This window comes from Archocentrus centrarchus, chromosome 6 (genome assembly GCF_007364275.1).
Source record: "Archocentrus centrarchus isolate MPI-CPG fArcCen1 chromosome 6, fArcCen1, whole genome shotgun sequence".
In the NCBI taxonomy this organism is placed as follows: Eukaryota; Metazoa; Chordata; class Actinopteri; order Cichliformes; family Cichlidae; genus Archocentrus; species Archocentrus centrarchus.
In genome coordinates this window covers 10,109,053-10,135,306 of record NC_044351.1, presented here as the reverse complement: position 1 = coordinate 10,135,306, position 26,254 = coordinate 10,109,053, and the positions used below count along the sequence as shown (strand labels likewise).

At 38.9% G+C, this 26,254-nt stretch overlaps 1 protein-coding gene across 3 annotated transcripts in view; it reads left to right on the top strand.

Annotated features, from left to right (window-relative positions):
• The window catches only part of LOC115781525 (pleckstrin homology domain-containing family A member 7-like), a 129,071-nt gene that overhangs the window by 71,040 nt on the left and 31,777 nt on the right, over positions 1–26,254 (top strand). For all 3 annotated transcript variants that reach the window (XM_030731210.1, XM_030731207.1, XM_030731208.1), the window contains exons 5-8: positions 12,257–12,371; positions 19,360–19,464; positions 21,201–21,273; positions 24,206–24,306. In XM_030731210.1, the coding sequence (XP_030587070.1) occupies positions 12,257–12,371; positions 19,360–19,464; positions 21,201–21,273; positions 24,206–24,306 (394 nt within the window). The remainder of the gene's footprint in view (positions 1–12,256; positions 12,372–19,359; positions 19,465–21,200; positions 21,274–24,205; positions 24,307–26,254) is intronic.

Sequence of the window (26,254 nt, the reverse complement as noted above, 5' to 3'; positions counted from 1 at the left end):
AAATCTTGAATTAATACACAGAAGGAGGTTCTTTGCTCTACTTGTCAGACACAGCTGAGCACCTTCGATTATCATCTTCATAATGGCAGTAAAGGAGGACACTGAGAGTAATACATTAAAGCATCCAAAGACCAATTAAAGCCATATATTAATTGGCGGAAGTCAATTTCTAGATATGGTTAAATTGTCCATTTATTATTATTATTATTACCTCCAGCAAGGAGTTTATGTTTCTGGTAGCATTTATGTGCATCTGTGTCACCATTGTGTCTGTAAACACAATAGCTCGAAATGTTTCTAAAGAATTCTGATTTTTAGGGGCGTAGAGAGGGATGATAACATCCATCCATCCATCCATCCTTCCTGTACAGGCTCTGCTCTGCACTACTGCCTCACAGCTAGAATGACATCTAGCCCTGGGTTCGATTCCTCCTTGGCCCGGGCCTCTCTGTGTTGAGCTTGCACGTGTCTGCGTGGGTTCCTCCGGATACTCCGCTTTCCTCCCACAGTCCAAAGACATGCAGTTATTGGGGTTAGGTTAGGTTAATTGGGATGATAACAGTCCATTAGAAATATACTGTAGTATAATGTTATATAATAAGCTCAAGTTATTCGTGTCCAGTTATTTACAAACTGGGCGTGAAGTACCTACTCCTACATAATGTTTGTTCTCACAGTAAACATCTGTCATGCTGTCCTTAATCTGATTTTTGCTGCACTCTTAAATGGTGTTTAAAAAGCCAAATTATTATATACAAACTGTAATTCTTTTCCTTTAAAAGTAAACACTGCTCAGAGAGGGAGCTGCGCTCTCTGAGTGTGTCTTGTCATTATTGTTTTTTGTTTGTATTCACATATGTTTATATTTAGGAATTTTTAAGCTAAGTTGTATGAACTGTCTTGGAGCTAGTGGGTCAGGTTTATAAAAGTCTTGTCTTACTAAATGTTGCAGGTATCCAGGTCAGTTGAAGAATCTAAGAATATACTTTCCTGACAATTTGGTGACATTTGGAGACTTGCAGCAATGATAAGTGGTGAAAAAAAGTAGTCCAAGGGGTAAAGCAGGTATATACTCAGTTTAATTGCTCTGAACCTTTTGTGATTGACTAACAATGGGAACAAAGGATGTCTTTTATGGGGGAGTTAAATACAGGGTTGTTATAATACTAGAATTTCAAGCTTGATAGGGACACCAAGGGAAATATTTGGTACTTGATACCATGGGGACAAAAAAAATGAAGAATAGAACAATGCAAACAATAATATCTGTGACAGTACAATTTTTAAGTTGACTGATGTAGTTTAAAATATAAACATAATTGGAAGGTGCATACATGACAAATATTTTAAGATTCTCTTAAGTAGTGCCAAAAAACAACAAACAAGTATTTTTTGGTAGTCTGAGGTAGTGCTGTGCTTCTGGTGACCTGATGTTTTCATTGCTAATTAAATAAGAGTTGTTAAGGTAGGCTGACACTGTTTCTGTCTAGCTGCTTGTAGACTCTTCTCAGCTTCAATCTTTAAGAGAAACGCAACAGTTTTTAGACACAAATAATTGCGTTATTCTGTTAAATTAACATTGTGTAACATTACAGGTGGACAGGACTGACGTTTGCTATCTAGCTCCCACATTAACATTATCATTTTATAGTTAGCCATAGCCACTAGCTGCTACCTTAATGATTATTTACCAGATCTGTAGTATGGCTATCAAATAAAGGTACCTTAAGTGTTTCCTTTTTTTCACAGGGGTTGCCACAGTGGACAGATGTGCATGTTTGATTTGGCACTTCCTGATGCAACCCATCCCAGTTTTTCTTGGGATGGGTGAAAAAGGGTGATGCATGATACAATACAATTTGATGAAAATCTAAAGGTCTAATGTTTAGGTGTCAGTATTTTTTGTAACATCCAAACTACAGCCTTGTACTGAAATAGATTTTCTGTACATAAATTTAAAAGTGTGCAACACATCACTTGTGACTGAATACTAGAAGTTGTCTGCCGCTGTTGTGGGAAGTGAGTGATACTGCCTTTGAGGCACAGGTGACAGCGAGGATTAACTTACTGAAATAAGCCATAAAGTGTCCAGAATGAACCAGAGTTCGACCAATCACTGCAGTGTTGCTTATTGTGTTCTTTCCCTTTAAAGGGAAATTACAACCCAGTTCACACAGCAATTAGAGTGAGAGAAAGAGAAGAAAGAGATAGCTACACTACTCTTAGCTGCTAAACTGCAATATGTTTGAAAGATAGCGGATAGTAACCTGTATAGGTATTAATAAGCATATTCAACATAACGATTATGGTCATTTCTTATTTCTCATATAAAATAATATTGTGTATATAGATATATCTTTTGATAATCCACTCAGCTCTACTGGGAACTCTTGTTACCCAGCTGCCGTTGCACCACTGCACGTCATACAAGAAAAACAATTTCAGCCATTTCCACTGTTCAAAATATCTGCTATGCTGTTATGACATATTTACACACATATACATTAATACTTTTTACCATTAATGAGTGAGCTGGAGCAGAGGTAACCTTTAGGTTACTGCCACCCTGTCGCTGCCTCATGCCAGCATGTTGGCTGTGGAATACACTGGAGCTCATATTGCTGTGGATATTTGTCATGGCCAGCTCCAGCTCCACCCGCACCAGCCAGGCTTCTTTTTTTGGTTTGATGTCAACATGAACTGTGATGGAGGCATCAGCTCACAGACCATCAAAGCAGAGTTGAAGCTCCATCTGAGAGTGATATTAGCAGCAGGGTGTGGTGCGCGTGCGTGTGTACAGAGGCTGGCGTCAGCGGGCCTGCTCACCAGGAGTTATCATGGATTAAAGGGGCTAAAGTGTCAGGACTTTACAGGTTCTAGGAGTACCTCATCAGCTCTTATTTTGGCAGCAGGAGAGATGGAATAACTTCCCTTGGCTGCGCCTGTCTAGGTCTCAGTATCTGAAGCGTGTCTAAGTCTATTTGCACCACGTCTGTCTTCTTGTCATTGGGTGTAGGGTCTTGGAAAGCACTGAAATGTGTGTCATGGAAGCTCGCAGAACTCTCAAGTTGTTTGCTGATAGCTTGAATAACTGTCAGTTTCAGTTTTCAAGCATCAATTGTAAGACCGGTTTTGGACCCAAAAAATATTTCCTATGAATTTTTATATATTTTTTTTAATCTATGCATGGTGGTGTTGTTTACTCTGTGTTAATGTTTGAAACTCTGAACTGTTTCACTCTGCTTATGTGTGAGGAATAAAACATTAAAGTGTAATCATCAAGCACATGCTGAAAAAGCACGCTTGGTTTTACTAAAATAGAGCGAGCATGCCAGACGAAAACTTTCCCTCTTCAAATGGAGATAAAAAGAACTCCTGCTGTCTCTTGGCACGCCTTTCTCTTTGTCACATTTACTGTTCTAAAATCTTCCTCCATGCCATGTCATTTCCCCCAGTCCCTCTCAGCGAGTCTGTTTTCTGTTCTGTCTTGACTTAACACACATATTTTTCTGTCTTTGACCCGTCCCCTGTGTATTGATCTTGGAGTTGGTGATTAAAGTGAAGCTGTGCCAGCGATGTGATGAGCGCACACATGGTGCTTCATTGAGGGTGTAGCATGGCATCGTTTTGGTTGACTGTTGCCATAGCAGCTTTGTGGCACTGAAGTGGAACGGAGTGGGGGGGTGGGGGTGCAATTGTAGATGGAATGTGTTACTGGGGAAATAGTATCTGTCATACCCGCATCAGTATTCAAAACATAATCAGTGCATTTAAGCTTGGTTAATTTAGCTGATTGCTTTTCTGAAAACCTTATAGTGGATACAAGGTTTCCTAAAATTACACAATAAATTGGTAAACACTTTAGAAGAAAGATGCTTTTTTAATTTCTTTTAGAGGTTGTGATGAGAATATTAATTTCATCTTTGAGCATAGTGAATGCTTAGCACCTCTAAACCAGTCGTTTTTGAACATTTTGACTCACCAAAGTGGTGACCCAGAGTTTCAGTCTGCCCAAAATAGCCTTCATGTTATCTGACACGTCAATTTTTCTGATTGCATTATCAGAAGAATGAGCACTTTATTTTTATTTCATTTTAGTTTTGCAACAGTGCCTCTCCACTCCCATACACCTTGCTTCCGTCACCTTATTAGACACCTTCACACAAACCAACAAACCTTCTTGCTGACTGCGGTTAAGATCCAGGACATGTTTTTCTTTTTGTTTGGTTCCCATTCGCCACTTTAGCTCAGTTTCAACCATGTCAGGAAGCTTCTCCTGACAGGTGACACTCTGAGGAAGCCATAACACAAGAAGCTTTCACAGTACTGTGTTCTGAAAGTTTTTTCTCTTTTCTTTACATGGTAGGTTGGACTTTAATTGTAGTTTGCTCCACACAGGAAAACGGTTCATTTCCTCTATCCCAGTTTGTTTCCCCTTCCCGCTGTCAGTCAGGGGTTTTGGATTTGTCATGCTCTCATAATTTCCAGTGTTTGGCAGCTGTGTGTGGACTTAGGTTCTCTTTACAGAAGTTTTTTTTTTAATTTTTAAGGACTTTTTTAGGGTACAGAATTTGCTTTTGTTTTGTTCTTTGTTCTTTTTGTTTTTGGTTTGAGAAAGTCATAGCATTTAATAAAGATTCATAATATTTTGTGCAGTTGCCTGACAGCCCACCATTAAGGAACTGCTTACTGAGTTCACAATAGTATCCCTCTATCCAGAGTCATGATGCTTCAGTAAATGAAACCTTTTGTGACTCCACCTCCATATTTTATCTCCATTTTAGGGTGGAAAATGTATATTGCCTAAAGTGCTGTAATGTAAATACAGCTAATTTTTCTAACTTTGAACCTCAAACCAAAAATCTCCATTTTGAACTGAAATTTAACAATATAAAAAAAATGTGAAAACATGAAATGCCGTTTCGCTAAAGACTTGTGGTTTAGCGAAAGATAATTTAGCACCATCAACATCACAGAAGAATATCACATTGGATGACGTGTTAAGACAGAAGTGTCAGGGAAACAAAACTGAAAGTTAAAAATGGACATGCAGTGGCTGTGCTTTTCAGCACAGTTGGACGAAAGTTTGTAGTCCTTTTTTTTTTTTTAATAAAAAAACAAAATATTTTGCTTATTTTTATTTATTTTTTCAGATAGTTGGGTTTAACAATGTGGTAATGTTGAAATAATGATTTCCAGTCCTTGTTTAAAGAGTGGGTTGTTTAATTAGGTAATTAATTGTAACATTTCTGAATGTTTTGATCCTCATAATGCAAACTGAAGCATGAAATGACTGTGTTTAAATGTCAGTCTCTGTGTGGAATTCTATTTCCTGCTCTGTGTGTTATGCGTGAATATGGGACTTTGCAGAGTATCTCAATTGACATTTTCTTTTTTTTCTTATGATTGATATTATTAAAATAATAATAATAAAAAGTCTTATGGTAAAATGTCAATCTTTATGACTGTTACTTTTCCTGTGTGATTAAATCTCCTTTGTGACCTCTCTGTCTTTTCCTCTCAACGAATGGAGGGAAGGTGCTTCTCTCAATTAACAGTAAATGCTCTCTGACACGTCCTGTAGTTTTGATATTGACTCATGGCTTGTACTGTATTGCACAGTGAGATTAAGGTTGGGGTTCCTACCTTGTCATGCTTTGACCATACAGTTTTGCTCTGTAACGCTTTCCCCCATAAAGACAACATTTGATGACCTCCCCTGTACCCTTAATGATGACCTTTAATATCTCAATAAATGTCAATAAAGATGTCATCTAATGGATGACCATTACAATAGGTTCTGGGTTTTTCCAAGGGTAGCCCCAGTAAGGTGTATAGGCAGAGATCACCCTCACTAACATCTGATGCACACCCAGTCATTTTGTTCTAGAAGCTGACCTGAAATATGCCAAAAAAAAAAAAAAAAAACAAGACCAAGACTGCTTTGAGCTGGTAGGAAGACAACAGTAATCAAACAAAACAAAAACAAATAACCACTCATTACACCCAAGGTATGCAGAAGAACACGTCAAACCTTGAAGCAGATGGGCTATAGCAGCAGAAGACTGCAGATGGTGCTGCTCCTGTCAGCTAAAAATGGGAAATGGAGGTTACAGTCTGCATGGGCTCACCAAAATTGGACAATAGGAGATTGGAAAAATGCTGCCTGATCTGAGTCTCGATTTCTGCTGCGGCATTCGGATAGTGGGGTCAGAAATTGGTGTGAACAACATGACATGACATATAGTGTACCCATCTTGCTGCTTCCATCAGGGTAATGTGCCATCTCACAAAGCCCAGACCATCTTAAACCAGTATCTTGAACATAATAATGACTTTAATGTACTCGTACTGTACTGGCCTCCATATTAAGCACATCTCAGTCTAACAGAGCACATTTGGGATGTGGTAGAACTGGATATCTGCATCACAGATGTGCAGCCGATAAATCTGCAGCAATAGTGTGATGCTATCATGTCAATATGAAGAAAAATCTGAGGAATGTTTCCAGCTCCTTGTTGACTCGATGCGATGAAGAATTAAGGTAGTTCAGAAGGCAAAATGGGCTCTGACCCTGTACTAGCAAAGTTTCCAAAGTGACCGGTGTATCTTTTCCTCTTTTTCTTCCCTACACAATAATTGTTCACATAACAGAGGAAGAATTGGTATATTTCCACCATGGCTGTAGGGAAAAATGCATATTTCTTCATATGTCCTTCCAGAAGCCAGACATTGTGTTTTCATTGTTTGTGTTTAAGCTGTCATTAGTTATATTTGCTCCCTTGTGTCCATTTTCCAAAAATAATTTAAATCCTGAGCTGTGATTATGAGGTTTGCACTTTATTTTTAAGCAGTTGCAAGAGAGAGAAGACAAACGATCAAATCTGAAACAGAATCCGAGTCCTGACTTTTTTGTCTGCAGTAAACTGTAGTTCCAGCTTGAAAAATGTGTGCAAGGTAAAGACAGCCCATTAGCACCTTTTATTACAACCCCTTCAAACCCCTTGTGATGAGCAAACTGAACTTCAAGTGTAAAATCACTGGAGTGCCTTTTAAAATGTAAAAAGGTATGAAGCACTTTGAGTGTAGGCAAGAGGAATATGAAGCAAAAGCAATGCTGTATGTCTGGTTTGCAGTTGCTGCCCTGCACTCATCAGTCATGAATCAGAGCTTGAATACTGCAGTGATACTTTCTGTACTGCTAACATTATCTCCATGTTGTGCAGTCTAAAACATTTGATCTTCTGGTTGTACTCCTAACCTGATGCCTCACCTTCAAAAACTGATGCCTGGTCTTGGGTCATTGCTGGAGATTCAGCACTTATCACTAAAGATGATCCTCAATATAAAAGTTGAGTAAACATGATGCAGAAGTTGACTTTTATTCTCTGTACAAATTGGAGGTTCATGGAGACAGATCACACTCTCCCCAGTGTGCAGCTGAGCGCTGAAACACTAACCACATTTTGATTGTCAAAAGATTGTTTTAGCAGCCTACGCTGTGAGAAGGCTGTAACAGGTAACTCTAGCAAGTTAAGGCACTCAATTATCTACATTCCACTATAATTAGAATTATTATAGTTATGCAACTTTTGTTACAGAGAAATCTATAGTGTAGATTTAGTAACTTACCTAAATGTAGTATAAATACTAGCTTAAAATACATTACCCCATGCTAGACCTTTTGAACCATGGGAAACCCTGCAATACAAAAAGTGATAGATGAATCTAAATGATTATTATCCCAAATTATTAAATGATTATTATCCCAATTACCTCATTATCATGATGTTATTTTGCAGCCTTGATATCACACAGTGAAAGTCTGATACTGTGACAGCTGTTGACTTAATTTTAGAATCAGATGGAGAAGTTGATCCTAAAGTCTTCACCGTGTTCACCTGTGGTGCCATGTTTTAAAGTATTGTGCCAAAATAAAGAACATTAAGAAACATGTGTTATTGTACATGAACAATAATGTCCGGTGACAGATATTCATCTTAAATATCGACAGAAAGTATAAAATCATTACCACAAATAAAAAGTTGGAGTAACACTTACCAGCCCACTTTCATGATAAAACTGGTAATAGAATATAATTCACTCACTCACTCACTCACTCATTCACCCATCTGTAGCCTGCAAGTATAAAAAGAAAACTCTTATTATATGCAAATATAATAGATTTATTTTATTGCACAAAAAAGCAGTTCATGCTTTTGTCATGGGAGAGCTTAAATTATGCACAGTATTAGCTCTTAATTAAAGAACAATGACTTCCCCAGATGTTTTCTGAAATCAGTTCTGCTTAAAATTATTCCATTCAGTGCAGTATTATTTTTTTTTTTTTACTAGAATTCAAATGAAAATGCATCTCATTTTTATTTTAGGGTTCGTGACCTTTAAAAAGTTTCCATGAAATTCTCTTGACAGGAGAGTGAAAACAGAGCTCTCTGAACCCACCCACACAGCATTCAGATGATTTACATTATGCATATATGGAAAGAAATTTGTGCTGTACTGAAACTGCCGGCAGTGTTGGTGTGTTATAGCTCAGCCTGTAATGTGGAGGGCAGAGCTGAGAGCGATGTCTGTGTTTTTATTGGAAAAAAGAAAAAAAAAGAAATACAGGGAGGACAGCACAACTACTGCAAGACAAAATATTTTTTAGATAAACAACAAAATAAAATAGTATGAAACCCAGTATTCTGGAAATATTTTCAAATCAAACACAATCAGAACATTTTTTTTCCTTTAATAACAGTTTTTTTGTTTTTTTGTTTTTAACCAAGAGGAACACTTCCAAGACATTAAAATGTGCTTAGGGCAATAAAACTGTATGAATCTATCTGAGAAAGAAGGAGTCGGGGAGAAATGTAACACTTAGTAATTTTCTTGGATTACCATTGTTTTCTCTTTTGAATCTAATCAGACAGATTCAAACACTTGCTGCGACTGGTGTTCTCCTGCTGACGATAAAAATCCAGCAAAGAAAATCTCATATTTTTCCTCACAATAAGACGGCGGCAATAACGAGTCTGTCATCATGCAAACTCCGTGTAGACATCATGAATGCAGTCACATTTCATTGCCTCGGTTGTTTGTGTACTGTCTGCTTTAAAAACACACTGTTGGTAGCCTACAAGTAGAAGAAAGAAGAAAGAAAGAAAGAGCTTTATTTGTCACATACATATACATGCAGTGAGATTCATTCTCTGCATTTAACCCATCACACACATGGAGTATGTAGTACACACAGCACAGCATGGAGCAGGGGGCAGCCAAGGGGCGCCCGGGGAGCAACCTGGGGGGGTGGGCTTGCTCAGGGACCCACAGTGATGCCAGCCCGAGGATTTGAACCAGGGTCCTCTCAGTGATGAACCCTCTTCTTCTCCCCTAGGCCACCACTCCCCTGTATATGCGTGAAATAAGGAAAATCGTATCAAACAGCTATTGAGTGAGGACAGCAAAAGGTCTATAAGCAGTAAAAAGGTCTGTAGAGGATAATTTGAAGTATACAGTTTAAATGGGAATATGTCACAACCAAGTGATCCTTGCTCACTTGACTTATACTTTATGTGAAAAAGCTAAACAAAACATGCAAATTTGCAAAAGCAAAAGTCAGTCCTTGCAAAAGCTGATGACTGGAAACAGGATTTTAGGATGGTGTGTGGAGCCACAGGTGGCTTCACCAAAAAAAAAAAAAAAAAAAAAGGAAATGTTTCTGTCCTACAAAACAGACACATTTTTGACAGGCAGACACATAATTAGCATCATGGACCAGTCACTGTTCCTCATACTGTAAATCACTTTAAAATCAGTGAATATCTAAATATCAGAAGCGGTCATAACTCAGATTTGATGGACATTTAGCCAGATAACATATTTGTGGCTCATCTAAACAAATGTGGATTTGCTCTCCTTGTAATGCGAAGTTTTAATCCTTCAGGCTTCTAGCAGGAACACAGAGAGGGTGATGTGTCTAAAATTTCCAAAGCATTCTTTGATTGAATCATTTTAAAGTGACTGAAGTTGTTTCTAAAAATTTAAATCCTTACTAAGAAGTACAAGTAATACTGTGTATTTGGGGAAGGAGTAGAACTGTGTAATGATTGTAGACCTCCAGCTGTATCTGTATCCTTGCCAACCAGGGGGAAAAAACATAGCCATACACATCAGGCTGCTTATCAGAGAAAATAAAAAAAATAAGAACGTGCACTCCAGTGTGTGCTGCTTTTGCTCTTTTTGAAAGCTGAGTTGAAACAAGAGGAAAAAAAATAACATGTTAAAAAGAGCTGTGTAAATAAATCAATGCACAAGCCTTACAAGCAGAAGCTTGTGCAGTCAGGTTTGAAAAGCTGAACTCACGACTGCGTCAGAATCAGTTTTAAAGGTTTTCAAAGTTTGTAATTGCCGTATTTCGTCTCATTTTTCCTGTTGTTGATGGTTGGCTGTGATTGATTAAATCATAGTACTGTAAATGTTTACCAAACCCAGAGTACGCTGTTTTATGTAGAAACTCATTAATTCATGCTTCTTCTAATCATAGAAGACTTGGTTCTCTAGCTTCGTTTGTAGTCTTAGTGATCCACAGCTGCCAAATGAATATTCAGCCATATCACCTTTTACCTATTACCGTGTTGCAATCTATTGAGATGTCAGGCTGCATATCACTTCCTTCTTGTTCATGTTTTATTTGACAGATTTTTAACATGTCATAATAAAGGCTGTAATAAAGTCTACGTGGTACTCAGCAGGTTGAAAAACATATCTCTTCCTTCTGGTTTACAAAATCTTTATGTAAACTGGTACTAGCAGCAATTAACATGGTAGTCAAGGAAACAAAATGTTTTAAAATGTTACAAAACAATATATATTAAATACTTCAACTGTATTCGTTTATTCAAATCCTAAAATGCCTCTTTCTGACTGTGCCACCATGCACCTATTTTCCATTAAAAAGGCTTTATCTCATCAAATTAATACAGATTACACCATTCACAAATATCTACAAATATATATTCTCAGGAAAAAAAACTTTGAAATTTTTGCTGTTTATAGTGTAATAGTTATGTAGTAGTCCTCAGTCTTATATATGGGACTGCTGTTTAGTTTTGGAATAAGGCATAATGGTGCTAATTTACCTCCAGTAAACAGTTACACAACACAGTGTGTTGCTTTGTGCACATTTTTCTGTTGTGAATCTGGTTTGTGAGTTTGGGAACAGCTTCCTGTTGTGAAAAGGTGGTTTAAGGTAATAGATCTTAGCTAACCTGAAGGTACAAAAGGAAAATAGATCTTGTGTGAACACACACACACACACACACACACACACACACACACACACACACACTGTGCAAAGATTTTATTCATTGCCCTCCAAGGTGCGTTCTGTGGGGTTAATGAAAAATTTAGGACAGTCTGTCTTCAGGTCATTCAGTCTTTCATGAGATGTTGGGTGTGCACGCACGCATACACACACGTGCGCATATAAAAACACATGCATGCACTCAATCTGTCACTGGCCTATATGACAACCAGAAACATTCCCCCAGCACACGCTTCCAGTTCACAAAATCCACCCTTGCCTCCTTAACGTGTTGTGTTTTACAGACTTGCAGACTTTAGCCTTTCAGAAGCAGCTCTGATAAGTCACATTGGGAAAACTGAAATGACAAGAATAGCAGGATGGCATAAGGTGCCAGATTATCTTTTTTTTTTTTCTTCTTTCTCTCAAAAAAAGCCCTGTAGGTGCTTGTGAAGCCCAAATTGAACCTAATTTAGAGTCCCATTCTGTTTGCCCCTTGCAAACAGAATATTTGAACCACAGGTGGGTTGGCCTTCTGTACTCATAGCTGTAGATGTTTACCACACTAGTGACATCCCTCTAAATCTAAGTGTAGAAAAAGCAGTTGGAAATCAAGCACTTTGGGCAGTCTGAGTCCTGAGTTTGGGGGAAATAGTCTGAAACATAAGAGTCAAAAACTCCAGCAACACTTGTAGTACAAAGAGGAAATTTATTTGCTCTTTTGTTGTATTAAAATTGATTTAATAAGCCAGATCCTAAAAAAAAAAAAAAACTAGAGACAATGCACTGAACTCAGCGCTCCAGGAATAACCTGGGAAATATGTAACAGCTAAACAGAGGTGTGGTTATGTTTCACTACTATTCTGGTGCTGCCAGTGATGTATACTGACATTTGTGTGTGTGTGTGTGTGTGTGTGTGTGTGTGTGTGTGTGCGTGCGTTTGTGCAGGCCACAGGGTACTCGCATGATGTCCAGACCCACGGGTGAGCAGCTCTCCAGCACCACCGTCAGCGAAGCCTCCACTGCCATCACCTCCTCCACTGTGGACACTTCAGCCTCCAAGGTTAGTCTGTAGTTACAGTATGTACTGTACCTGAATATGCGTGCATGTGTGTGTTTGTGTTGATTTCAGTTTTATCCTTTTCATGTCCTTTCTGGACCGGTTTTATGTTATTAAAGACAGACAACCTTTGATTTTTGCTGCCTTAATTTTTGCAGCAGCAGAGAGGATCGTCTCATGAATCCTTTAGCTTTCATGCAGCTTCTCCTGTTTTGTGGAATTAAATTAAAATACTTAGAACAAATTAACACAATGCAAATGTTAAATCAAGTGCAGAGGCAAACAATGTAACCGTTCATCACAGTTTGTGTTTACTAAGAATAACTGCTTCAATGGGTTAAGTCAGTTATGATTAATCAGGTTACTGATAAAAAAAAAACAACTGTTAAACATGGCAGCCAGAGCACAGGCAGAGATCACAGATAAACCTCTAGCAGTCCCTTAGTTCTAAATGTGATGTGAATTTTTTTTTAACCATAAGACTGGACTGTCTGAGGCTAGCAGATGTTATCATCTTTAAAAATCTTAAAATGTTGAGGTCTTGTATTTATATCTTCATTTTACCTTCGCTAAATATTTCTTAATTCTAGTATCCTTTAAGTGCTTATGTCCAACTCTCCTCTCCTACTATTCCTTGTTTTATGGTCAGTGGAGAGTTACAGTATATGAATCAAGCAGTAAAAGGAGTTGCATTGGCAGTACTGGAGTCTTCAGGCTTTCTGTTTTGGTGACGTAAGTTAAGATCCACAATCAGTTTTGTGTTAAGTGCACTGCATAGAAAGGCAAAGTATCACCTGACCTATCAATAAAGCTCTGTCAGCTCTGTAATAAACATACTATATTCTCTGCAGCTTCTTAATGAAGAAAAGCACCCTCTCAGTTCATCAGTGCAAAGGCTGAAAACCATCAGTAAACAATAAAATGATGCTGATATCTGAATGTACAAACAAACAGGTGCAAACCACAAACATTCAAGTACCTGAACACAGCGAGGCATTACAAACAGAGATGTCTTTCTAGACTTTATTGCAGGAGGAGACATCCATCCTTTAGAACAGGAAATGAGACTATCATTGGTTAACCATGGCTAGCCCTGATAAAGATCACAGCAGCCTGGATGAATGATGGATGATGATGAGAAAATGGAGATTAAAAGCTTGTTGCAGCTGATCAAAATCTATTATGGCCATGCAGGGATACATGAAGCCTTAGACATGAGGTCTAATTTGAGATAGAGGTAGAGGTTGTGGGTTTGTACACTGAAGCAGGCACAATGCCTAAGTTATAATAAGTTATAATTGAGCGCTAAGTTATCAGCTGGTCAGTAAGGTGCGTCCCTACACCAATACCAGCTAATCAGCACTAAGCAACACACAAATCGAATGCTAGAATTTCACTTGAACTGGAGCGTAGGCTTCTTGGACTGTTAGTCCAGATGAGTGCACAGCAGGCCATGTTATTTTTCATAAAACTGCATTACAAATGCTCAAAGAGGCACCAACACCACAAACATGGTAGTGAGTTACTTGACTTTAAGTCTCAATAGTATATGAATGGGTTGGTTATAAAGAAATTCACCCAACTCACAGTTGCTATAAAAGAAGAAAATGTTAATATGTACAAAAGAATGCAGGGATGTCAACTCTGGTCTATTTCCAGGCCCCCCTCTTCCCTTTAGCTTATATTGGGGCTTGTATTGGGATTTTTGGGAACATTTAAACTCCAGGTCCTCAGGCTTAATTTCTAGGATGATAGTAACTATGAAACAAACCTGAATTATATTTGTAGTAGAGGCAACACTTTTTTCACTGTTTAGTCTTTTTTTTTTTCTGGTTGTCTTTGGCTCAGGCAATTTGCTAGCAAAATTACAAACTACTTGAAGCAAATCAGCAGAGACAATGCTAATGAGTTTCAATTTGAACTCCCAAATGCAGATCTCATGCAGGCTACATCCTATGTCATCTGGTTTAGTGCGCCATAAAGATGTCCCTGGCACTTGTTTCACTATAAATCTTACTCACATACGTATGCAGCTCCATAGTGGCGTGAAATCTCATCCTGCCCTGTCAACAGGTGTCGCGGGACCAAGATTGAACATGTGTCATCGTGTACGGCACACAGATGACAGGGTATCCATCACAACGCCCCGTCACCGTTTCCACCCCCAGTGTTTTTCTGGTCTGCAGCTCTCCCAGGTGCTCTGGCTCATCGCCCCTGCCATTAAACAGCTGGGAAATGGCACAGAAGCCTTATTCTTAAAAGAAAAACTCTTAACAAAAGAATCTTTTCTCAGAGGAACGATGAGTCATTCCCACCTCCCCCCTTGCATTGCACACCTTCTTAAAATGAATCCAAATTTTGAGTAAGTCACGTCCCTTCAGCCTTTGACAAAACATCAGACAGCAGTGAGACATCCCAGTTTTCTCATGAAAACCGTGTCTGTGTCTCACAGTTCTCCTGTAAGCACTTGTGTTCTCGTTCTCTGGCTGCATATTTAGTGATGTTGTGTTCACAACTAACTTCTTTGGGATTTATCAAAGTCCATGTCATTTAGACATTTCTGTTGCGTCCCAGTATCCCCTTATGAATTTTTGTGCCTTTATGTGGCTCATCAGTTTGCTGCCTCACTTTTGAAAGTAACTCAGCTCTTCAGGTGCTGCTTTGAGCCTTAAAACCAACACATAATAGTACAGAGAACATTTCAGAGTAAAGGACGGGTCTGTTGCTGAAGGACCACATGTTTGAGTTCCTGTATTATGTGAGAAACAAAGTGACAACGGGAAAGAGTGACCAACAGTTGTTGTTAGGTGAATTAGGTTTTTACCAAGACAGAGCAGTGGTATGGCTCTATCGTGTTAGCCAGTACTGGTGGTCCTGATGGTAAAATGGATCCATCTACCATTACCAGCTGGTTAACATGGTCCAAATTCATTGTACATTCTGTATAATGACAAATAAAGGCATTCTATTCTAATTGTTCCATTCACAGTGTTAAGTGAAATCTTGCGTCATGAAAAATGTGCTAGGACTGCAAAAAAATTCAGTTACTGTTTAATCTGTTCATATTTAGATTCAACCATTGTCTAAAAAATTCCTAAATCAGGTAGGTAAAACTGTTTGTTGGCATCACTGACTAAAACATCCATAATAATCTTTCAGTATATTAAGTTGTATCAGAGGGAGCAGAGCCTTCAGAGTCTTTAGGCTTCGACAGGTCTACTTCTACCAAAATGGTTGAGTAATGACAGATAGTTCAAAGAGGGCTATCACCTGGGAGAGCAGGGTTCAAATTCTATGTTGAGCTAAAAAAAAAAAAAGTCAAGTTGATTTATTTAGCATAGGTATAGGACAGGACTCATCATGTGGGAGGATCTTAGAACAGAAAGGGGAGGGCAGCATTTTCCAGATTGTAGCTTAAAGAAAATATTTTCAATTTAGGTATAAAGAAAACTTTTAGACCTTGTAAAATTAATATGTGAATCAAAGGTAAAAGTCATATGTCCATTAAGTTTTCTTTTGATTAGTATTATTTGCTTAATGTTTGGCCGGCACTCTTTTATGGTCACACTGGAGAAACCAGCTGGTGACCCAGAGGTTGAGCTACTTTCGGTCACAAGGCGATTCGCATGGTGGGAGGCAACAAACAATCACAGTGACTGCAGTCAGATTAGCAAAAGTTTGCAAATAATTGCCGTCTAATTTAGAAACACCAGCTTCCTGCACTCAGTCTGAGTCAGTCTGTGCTGATGGCTCACAACTTGACTGCAGCGTCTCTTTGAAAACTGGCTAACTGATCGCAGATCAGATCCATGTCTTCAAAGCAACTGTTTCAAAGGCAACCAGATCGCAAGTTCATTGCACATGGTCACAATCATTTTGGTTGTGCCACAGTCAAATGTTTTCTTCAGTGTGACTGTAGCAATAATTAGTCAACTTTGTTGTGTTCTCTTCTTTTGCAATGTTTAATTGCACCTGCTTGTCTAATCTACTCCATAACAATAGAAAGTGGAATCTTGCGTGGGGATTTCAGATTTCTTTTAGCATGGAAATTTGTGCTAAATTTGGGTAGAATTTTTTTTATTTGTCTTTAAATCTGATTTCTCAGACTGACAATAAAACCAGAGATTTTCAAAGACTAAAAAAACAGAAAGGCAATAAATTTTCATTTAAGAACCTGGAATCAAACAAGGGTAAGCATGTTTTGCTTTATAAAGGATTGAAACTAACATTAAAGTCAATGTGTCCTTTGTATAATCAAGTGTTTTAGCAGTTAAATTAACACAGGTTGACTCTTGTTAGTTGACCTTTACCACTGATTATATTCACTTGTTCTAGAAAGTATCACTCAGCCAATTTTCTAAAGGGAGGTCAAAGCACAACCCTTGTTTAATTAACTTACCCTCCCAGATATTTCATGTCTGGCTAGGGATTGGAACCGGTAACCCTCAGATCTCAGAGTTGTGTCTCTTGGCGTTTTGGTTGTCTGATTGTGTGCCAGTCAAATAGTAAATAGCTGGTTTGATGCTCAGTCACTCGCCTATAAGACCCAGTGCTACTGTGCAGCAGGGACCACAGTCTGTTCCACAGAATTACCTTCGGCCTAAAAATAGACCACTGCAACACACACACACACACACACACACAGGAAACGAAATGTCCATTGAAACATACACATACTGTGGATTTACACATAAGGGACTCCAATGTGACAGTATTGGACTGTATCATCCTTTATCAACCATCCTCTCGCTAATTAGCGAGTGCATTTGTTTGTTGTTTTCCAGCTGCGGATGCCTCCCAGTGCTGCTGCCAGTCCATTCACACACTCATGTAGCCGTCATGCCAAATGCTTTATTATACCAGCAGGGGAGGTGACAGGGTTGATCTGTGTGCATGTCTTAGTTTATGTGTATGTGTATGTGTGTGTGTGTGTGTGTGTGTGTGTGTGTGTGTGTGTGTGTGTGTGTGTGTGTGTGTGTGGTGCCACGGGGAGTAGTCTGCCTTCTGAGGATTTCAGCATAGAGGATGGTTTAATGAGATTTCTTGAATATGTGCACCGTGTACAAGTATGTTACAAAGCAGGCAGGCACAAACACGAATGCAAGAATGGTTTCTTTAGCCAGAGAAACACCAGAATCACTGTATTACTTGAATGTGTATAATGAACATTTGTAATGACAGACAGATTGACATCATTTATAGGTCAGTGGGCTGGAATAGAATCTGAATACTAACAAAATATTAAATGCTGCTAATAAATAGCCCATTGCTCCTTACAATAAAATCTACTTACTGTATTGACTTGAAGTATCCTTTCAATGGATTTTTTTTCTTGCTGTTGCCTAACATACTGATGTTTTCAGTATGAGCTACTTTCAAGATGATCTTTGAATCATCTTTGAATCTTTTCAGTGGGAGCTACTGTTTTTGTGTGACAGGTGACATTGCAGTTTTTTTTCACCCCATCTGACCTCCACCCCTCTTCTGTCAGTCTTTCCCAATTTGAACTGTGCTCTCCTCTCTTTTGAATTCTGCAATAGCCTTCAGCACCCAGAATCAGCAGAATTTAATGTGCTACTATCCTCTTATTACCGCCTGCAGCAGCTCAGCCAAAGTTGAAATGTCTCGATTTAAGACAAGACCTCTGTTATTAAATATCTAGAATATTGTTTCACTTTATTTCATGCTTGCTGGATGTTTTCCAGTTAGTAATTCTTTGCTAATTGTATGCAAATAACCACACAAATAAAAACAATCTCATACAGTGGAAACACGGTTGTCACCTGGGTCCATGTCATATTTTTGCTCGGGGCCTCGTAAAGCTTATTAACCTGCCCCTGGTGTCATCCAGTGGAGGCTTTTATAAAGTCTCCTTGGCTCCGAATAGGATTGACAGTTAGCGATAATATATTTACATAAATTAATTAAAGGAGTTTATCCTATAACCCTGGTTTAAAAAAAAAAACTTTAATATTGCACCTTCCAATATTACCATAATCTGAACTACAATATTACAGCTGCATAAGTTAATTATGATACTCAAGGACATCTTAAAATGAATGAGGATGCAGAAGTCAGTGTCTTTTTTTTTTTAGGGCACTTTAATGTACTCTGGTTATTTTAGAATAGAATATTTGACCTTTTCTGACACAACTTTTTAACCGTCTTCTTAAGCTTCACAAAGATAAATGCACATCACTGCAGCCTTTTAATCCTCCCAGTGTTCTTGGAGTTATTCCCTAACTTTTTTTGATGGTAGCAAGTCAGGTGCAAAGGCCAGACTTTCCAGCAGGTGTGTGTCTGGCTGTTGAAATATTGACCTGCAGGTTAGAAGCCCGCTTGCTTAACCTTCTGCCTGCCAGGCTAAAGAGGCTTTGTCAATGTCAGACAAATGTCATGGCAACAGTGACTGTCACAGAGATCTGGTGCATAAATTGTCTGTGCTCAAATAATGGCTGTAATTATATGACAACTAGGGCAGAAAAAGAAGGGTACCCTCCAAGAGAAAATCACGGTGTGGGTGAAAGTGTGCTCAGTGATATAAGTAAGATTGAATGGTCTGATGAGACACAGACAGCCTATTTCCAAATATAACCTACTGTAACACAGTAAACTGTCCCGATTTTGATTGCAGCCTTATTGACCCCAATTTTCTTAAAGAGAAAAAAAACACTCCAAGGTGGAATATAGGTAATTAACCAAGATAATTTAGCACAGTAACTAAATGGTGATGAGGAGCTGCAGCAAAATAGCCTCAAAACCGAGCAAATGTCGGTTATCTAATTTAACAAAGTGAATATGTAACATAACCGATGGATGAGTAAGGAAAGGATCACCTGTGCATGTGTAATACTTTAAAAATGGTATGAAATTGCTTTGAGATGGTTTCATTTGTGACATTATCAGCCACTCACTGCTACTGCTAATGACTTTTAGTGTTTCTTCTCACATCAGATGAAATCCCTCTCTTTATTTGCTCCGTGTTTCCCAGGGCTCCCGCTCCAGTGGCAAGGTGCACAGCTTTGGGAAGAGAGAGCAGTCCATCAAGAGGAATCCCAATGTGCCCGTGGTGGTCCGAGGATGGCTGTACAAACAGGTTAGGACGCTCAAACCAAAACACCGATTCTGACCTACGGTACAATTAAATCTGAACGCCTGCTCTTAACATTTGGATCGGGTTTGCATTATGACAAGTCCAGTTTTGTTTTTCTTGTATTCCTTATTGACACCTGAATATGACAGCTGTCCTTTTTAATCTTATTAATATAAGGTTATATGTATTATAAATTTGTCGGATACCATCTAGGCTTAACACCAGCTGGTAATGTCAGGTAGAAACTAAAAATATCACCTCCACTGTGGAAAAAGCAAAGCCTCAGTGTTGGAGGGAGTCATACCAACTAGTAGTTCCCCTCATTCTACAGACAGCACAGGCCTTATCATGACACCACTGATAGCTCGTGATTTCAAAATGGAAAGTAAGGAATGTAAGTATATGAATGTAAAAAAGTGTACATAATAGTATAAAAAGTGGGTTAGTACAGTACACAGTACTTTCATTGATTTGTTCTGCAGTTATAATTTAAAGTAACCCAATAAGTTTTATATAAAATTTCAGTAAACAGTGATCATAATTTGTTTTTCTCTTGATCAGCTACCTGATAAATCAACTAGTTATTTTAACTCTAAATTGAGATCGATTGTTTTAGGGTAGTTTCCTGCAGTGAAAACCTGTAATGAAATGCTGTAATGTTTAGAAAAGTTTTAATTAGCATGATAATTGCAGTTATGTAGCGTATTAGAACCGTATAATCTTAATGACTGCTGGTACTGTGCTTGTTTGCAGTGAGCTATAGCTTAATCCAGCAGGATTCTCTACATTTCCTTCAGTAACCCAGTTTTAGATTTTTCTTGATTTATTGCTTTGCTTTGGCAATGCAGAACACCTGCTGTTAATCACAGACAGGCTGTTACTAGAAACTACTTGTTTATTTGAAGTTACACTTAAAATATCTGTTGTTGGCATCATCCCACTGGGAGATTCTTGGCCTCCGTGCAAGACGAACAGTGAGTGATGTTACTATGAAGCAATATTTTAATGACCACACAAAGAGGCATGCCCACACAGTCACTCGGACAGTAGTGCACGCTCAACTGTGCACATGGTCTATTTACTGCAATGCAATTATATTTTAATTAGGAAAAAAAACGTTCAAATGCTGTAGGGCGCATGACTGCACACACACAATCTGAATCCTATTTAGGTGCACATAAATATAAGCACATTGCCATAAATAAGTACCTCTACTCACAAATGCACAGATGACCGCTATTATGGCCAGATGGGCAGAGTGCAATTTATGGCTTTCATCCACTCACATGCTTATATTATATGGGTGTAGCTTCATACATCTTTAGCCACTCCTTTATCTGCTCAGCTCTTTGAATGGTCCTATTTTCAGCCAAAGAACATAAAAGACAAAATGGGCAGTAAAGCACTCATGGCAGGCTCAGCGAGCCAGCGAATGAGGACAAATGATCACCCCCTTTGCTCTGTCTCCTTCCTCTTCACGTTTGCTTGTATCCACCTTACTTTCCCTTCATTACTTCAGTTTCCTTACTGCATGTGCTGTCCCTCTTTTCCCCTTTCTGCATCCTTGTTTCTCAGGCGCTCCCTTCATCTTTCTCATTACTTCCCTTCTCTTCCTATTTAAGCTCTTTGTCTAGTCCTACAGTACTTGTTATTTTTTCCAGTTAGTGTTTTTTTTTTTTTTAAATCTCATTATTTATGCATTCTTTACTCAAACTCCTTACCTCTCTTTCTTTTTACAGGACAGCTCTGGGATGCGTCTTTGGAAGAGGAAATGGTTTGTCTTGGCTGATTTCTGTCTGTTTTACTACAAAGGTAAGTCTTTGTTGAATGTTGAGTGAATGTTTTGTGTGTGTGTGTGTGTGTGTGTGTGTGTGTGTGTGTGTGTGTGTGTGTGTGTGTGTGTGTGTGTGTGTGTGTGTGTGTGTGTGTGTGGGGAGACAAAAAAAAAAAAACTTGTGCTTTGGTTTGTTTTTTAGCCTGTCCTGTCTGGCAGCTTTAGCAAGCAGACCCAGGCCCAGCCATACACACACACACACACACACACACACACACACACACACAAAGATAAATGGAGAAAGACACGTAGCCATCCATGTCAACCTGTGCGGACGGATTCCCCTCAGGGCTGGCCGCAGGCGACCCGGCACCCAAACTACCAGCTGACCTCTGCACCCTTGCCTCGGGCAGGGTGCAAAAAAACAGGGATGTAGGAAGGAATGAACTCTTCAAATTAAAGGTTGCAACCTGTTTTGCCTCCTTTGTGTTTCCTGCTTCTGCCTAATCAAACATTCATGCTAGAACAAAATAATATAAACACCTTAAAATAAAATACAGATCATAACAGGCACACCTCCACAGCCTTCATGAAGGAGCATAGCACTGATTCAGCAGCTTTCAAGAACTTCATAAAATGTGATGCCTGATCTGTTATAGGAGCAGGTGAATTACTATTTCATTGGGCTGTATTGCAGTCTGCGTGTTTCTCTCTGGTGTTGCTTAAAAAATTAAATAAGATTACACAATTCAAGTGAGAAGAGTTTGTTTTGATAGGAAACGTATGTGATTAATAGAAATGTGACCACATTCACTGTAAAAGATTAAAGAAGGCTCTGATGATTTTAGGTGAACTGTAGCTGACAAAGCAGCCAGAAATGGCGTTTAGGCGGGCATTAATCTGATCTCTGTCTGCGGGTTCCAACCCATGAACACTGCTCGCACATCTACATATCACACTCCATCACAGCTGGTGTCCATTCCCTGCTTTTCGTTATCTGCCTCTCCACGCCTTCCTGTTTTATCTCTGTAGTTGTAACCAAACATGTTGGTACGCGCTCCTCTGCCTCCTCACCTCCACAGGAGGGTGAAATCGGTTCTGTTGTTTTGTTTTCTCCCTTTTTTCTCTCTGTCTCAGTTCAAAGGTTTCTCTTCTCAACATGAACACACTTGATCTGTCTCTTCAACACGACTTATCTCCTCCCTTCATCTTTTTTTTTTAAACCCAACCAAACCTTCCTTTGCTCCCTTTTATCTGCTGTTTTTTATTAAGACTTTATTTGTTTGATGATGTATGTCAGAGCTTTAGCAGTAAGTTTTTTTTAGTAGCAACACTGAATACTTAAAACAACATTGCAAAAATAAATATGTGTATTAAAATGAAAATGAATTATCAACTGCTGTAAAAGATCTTTGTAGTCATCTTTCTATAAAAAATATCTGGTCTAGGATCCTCAGCTTTTCTTTGTCATGTTCTTTTTGAGTTTCTTTTGGTTTTGGTCTGATGGTTAGGGGAAAAACAAGAATTTGATATTGCCACGCTGAGTCCTACAAATTCAGATTATAATCAGAATAAAATCAAAATATTAACAGACTTCTTTTTCCTGCATACAGTCCTAAAAAAACTGAGTATTTGTGTCTCTGTGCTTCTTTAACATGGGAACAAGTCGATGGCACGTGGGAAGTAAGACTGTTTGCAGCAAACTAAATCTACTGATTACACATCATAATATACATTCATCCTATAACTGTGTGATTTCTAGCAATTTCTAATCTGGAAAATGTATTTGGTGTTTTTAGGTGTGTTTATGTTTCCAGGTGTTTTGTGGAGTGGACTGGTTGCATTTTGTATCTCCTTCATGAGAGAAATCTACACACACACGTGGTCTTGAGTGCATCTAAATTTATGCACGCTCACGCACAAGATAATATTCATAAAACACATTCAGTGTGTCAAAACATTTGTATGCACTGTTTTCACAAATGAGCGTACATAGAAATCATTGATAAATGAGGCCCCTTGTTTTTCCCGCTTATATTCTCTTACATCTTTTATGGCTTGTGCAAAGTCAAGTCGGTTTTATTTTTATAGGCCAATATCTCGGCTCATATTTGCCTCAAGGGTTTGTTTACTCTATATCATACCCCGCAAAGTGTGTGAGGGAAACAGACGGGGCAAGGCAGATAAAAAGACCCCACTATCTTGCCCACCATTTAGGGAATGTCCCCTTCAGAGGTCCTTGAATTATTTTTAACCAGTTCCCCCTTTATGCCACAGCGCCATCTTATCACCTCTCAGCCAAACCCCACCCCGCATACGCAGGTGCTACACACACATATTTTCATACTATTACTAATTTTTACGTTGTGGTAATCATTCCACATAGGCACACTCTCTTTCCCGTACACATTCTAGAATGCTATCACAATATTCAGTAGAAAAAAAATGTGATAAATCTTTATTTATAGACGTGTGAACACTTTGAGTGCTTAAAGACTTTTTTTTTTTTTTTTAAATGCTCCTCGAGGGTTAAGAGGAGGCTTTTGTTAAGGTAAAAGGTTGAGGACAAATCTGTGTGCACATGTGTGCATGTGTGTGTGCGCTCACCGTGATCTCAGCATGTAAACTGGGCAGGGCAGAGACCGAGGACAGGCGGCCTGCTGCCAGCTGGAGCAGAAGAGCTTTAACTCTGTGACACTGGAATACCAGAGTGGTCATTTACTGTTTGGCATACGCTGTGGTATGAGTGATGGCACACGAGCGCGTGTTTGTCAGTGCTGTAATACTGATGGCTGGCAGTGATGAAATTACTGGGCTGATGAGTGATATTTATTTTGTTGCTCCTTCATTTCCTCTATATCTCACTTGCCTCTCTTTTTCCTCTACCTCACCCTGCTGACCTCCCCTCCCTTCTTCTTCTCTCTCTCTCTCTCTCTCTCTCTCTCTCTCTCTCTCTCGCTCTGTCTCCAGACAGCAGAGAGGAATCAGTCCTAGGCAGTATTCCTCTGCCCAGCTATATAATTTCACCAGTGGGACCCGAGGATCACATCAGCCGCAAGTATGCCTTTAAGGTACGCCTCTTTTTTGTTATACTGTGTACTTCTGTTGTCTGATATTTATCAGATTGTGATTGCTGTTTATCTTTTGTTTTTCTGTTTTATAATTGCTTTTTGAGAGTGTGCAGCCACCTGTTTTTCTTGGTTTTTAGATAAAAACAAAACTGTGAGTGATTCCTTCAGTGGGTTTCAAGGGTTTTCTCGTTTACTGATTTGCCAATTAGAGCACCAAAACCAACTCAATATAACATTTAGGGAGTGATATGAAGAGAAATCTGTTGGAATATTATTTAATTTCAGCTCTGCTTTGTTAAACACGGCCACAAATTGAAAGAGGCATCATGTGTAAGGTATTCCAACTTTAGAAGACACAGATAATGGGTTTTATTCCCACAGGAGCCACTTTAGATAATACACCTCATGCTATTTAAAGCACCTTCCATGAAGTGGTCTATGTCATCACCAGCAGAGGAGTTTGAAATAACAGCAGAAAAACGGCTTTACTGCAGAAGGTTTGTGTAACACCTGCAAACTTCTGTTTAATTAAAATGTTTTAGTTTTTAAATCATTTGTTCTGCAAACATCCAACCTGAAATGACACAGCAGAATTCTCCCTCTTTAACAGACCAGTATCTTCCTATAATAATAATAATAATAATAATCCTGCCTGCAAAGCCACCACTCAGCATTGTGCAGCACTCACCAGCTGTTGAAGCAATGTCGCTTACCACTGATTGTCTGTCAGTGTCGTATTGAGGCAGACGAGCTCCTCTGGAATGGCATGAAGCTTTTCCATGCCCTGAGGGACATTTTCTGAGTTGAGCCCAACACGTGTGAAGTTAAGAGGCAGGATTAGTGTACAGCACACACTTTTGCAGGAGTGAATTCATGTCACATTTGCAAACAGAGTATATGCACTGGGTTTTATCCACTTTCTGTGAACATGGTTAATTTAACTTTTGGTTTATTCCATGAAGTAACATGTTTACCTAGCTACTATTGACCTTACCTGTGCACTGGATAAGTTGGGCACCTTCTAGTTGACTTTGAGCATAAAATGACAGCTGTGCTGAATCCTGGTAAGTTTGCCTTCACACGTTGCACTTCTCTGTTGAGATATTGGTGTTCATCACTAGCCTAGTACTTGCTTCTCCAAGGTGTGATTAAATAGTACTGAAACTCCACCCAAAATCAAAAGCCTTACATGATTTAAATTTGACCGATTTCCTCTTCAAGGTTGTGTCCCTTTGCATCTCTTCCAGTGTGGCTGCTATACTAAGCAAGATATAAAGATCACGTCTTTTTTTTTTTTGACCACCTGCTCAGAGATTACACAGTGGATCTCAAACTTGTGCAGAGAGCAATTATAAATTTCTGTGTCATATGGATGAAACTGATGCAGCTCATATCAAGGAGCACTGCTGGTGAATGGGTCATAGCCAGAGACCAAACAAACAGGAGGTCCACAGTATCCAAGCTCAAAGGCTGTGCATAAGCTCAGGTGTTTTGTTTTCTCTTACGTTCAAGAGGTAGTACACCGTGATTTTGTCCCCTAGAGTCAGACTGTCAATCTGGAGCTCTGCAGAGACTGGGGGAGGACCTTTGCTCCTGAAATTATGGCGTGTACACCATAATTTCTCTTATGGTGGTACACTATTGAGTGCTGGCACATAGCACCCCCTAAAAACATGTGAACTTTTTGACTCTGTCTTTGCTGACCACCTGTATTATTTTCCAGATTTGGTTTCTTGCATCTGTGCCCTCTTTCCCAAAATTTCAAGTTAAATATCATTTTGACAAAGTGCAAATGCTCTGAGCAGGACATCCCAGGAACAGTCTAAAAATGGCAGCACTGGAAGCAGTCCTCGGTGCACATGGAGATGACCTTGAAAGCAGAACTGGAAAAAATTTAAACAAGTATTTATAATTTTTTTTTTTAATTTAGTGGATAGAAAACAAAACT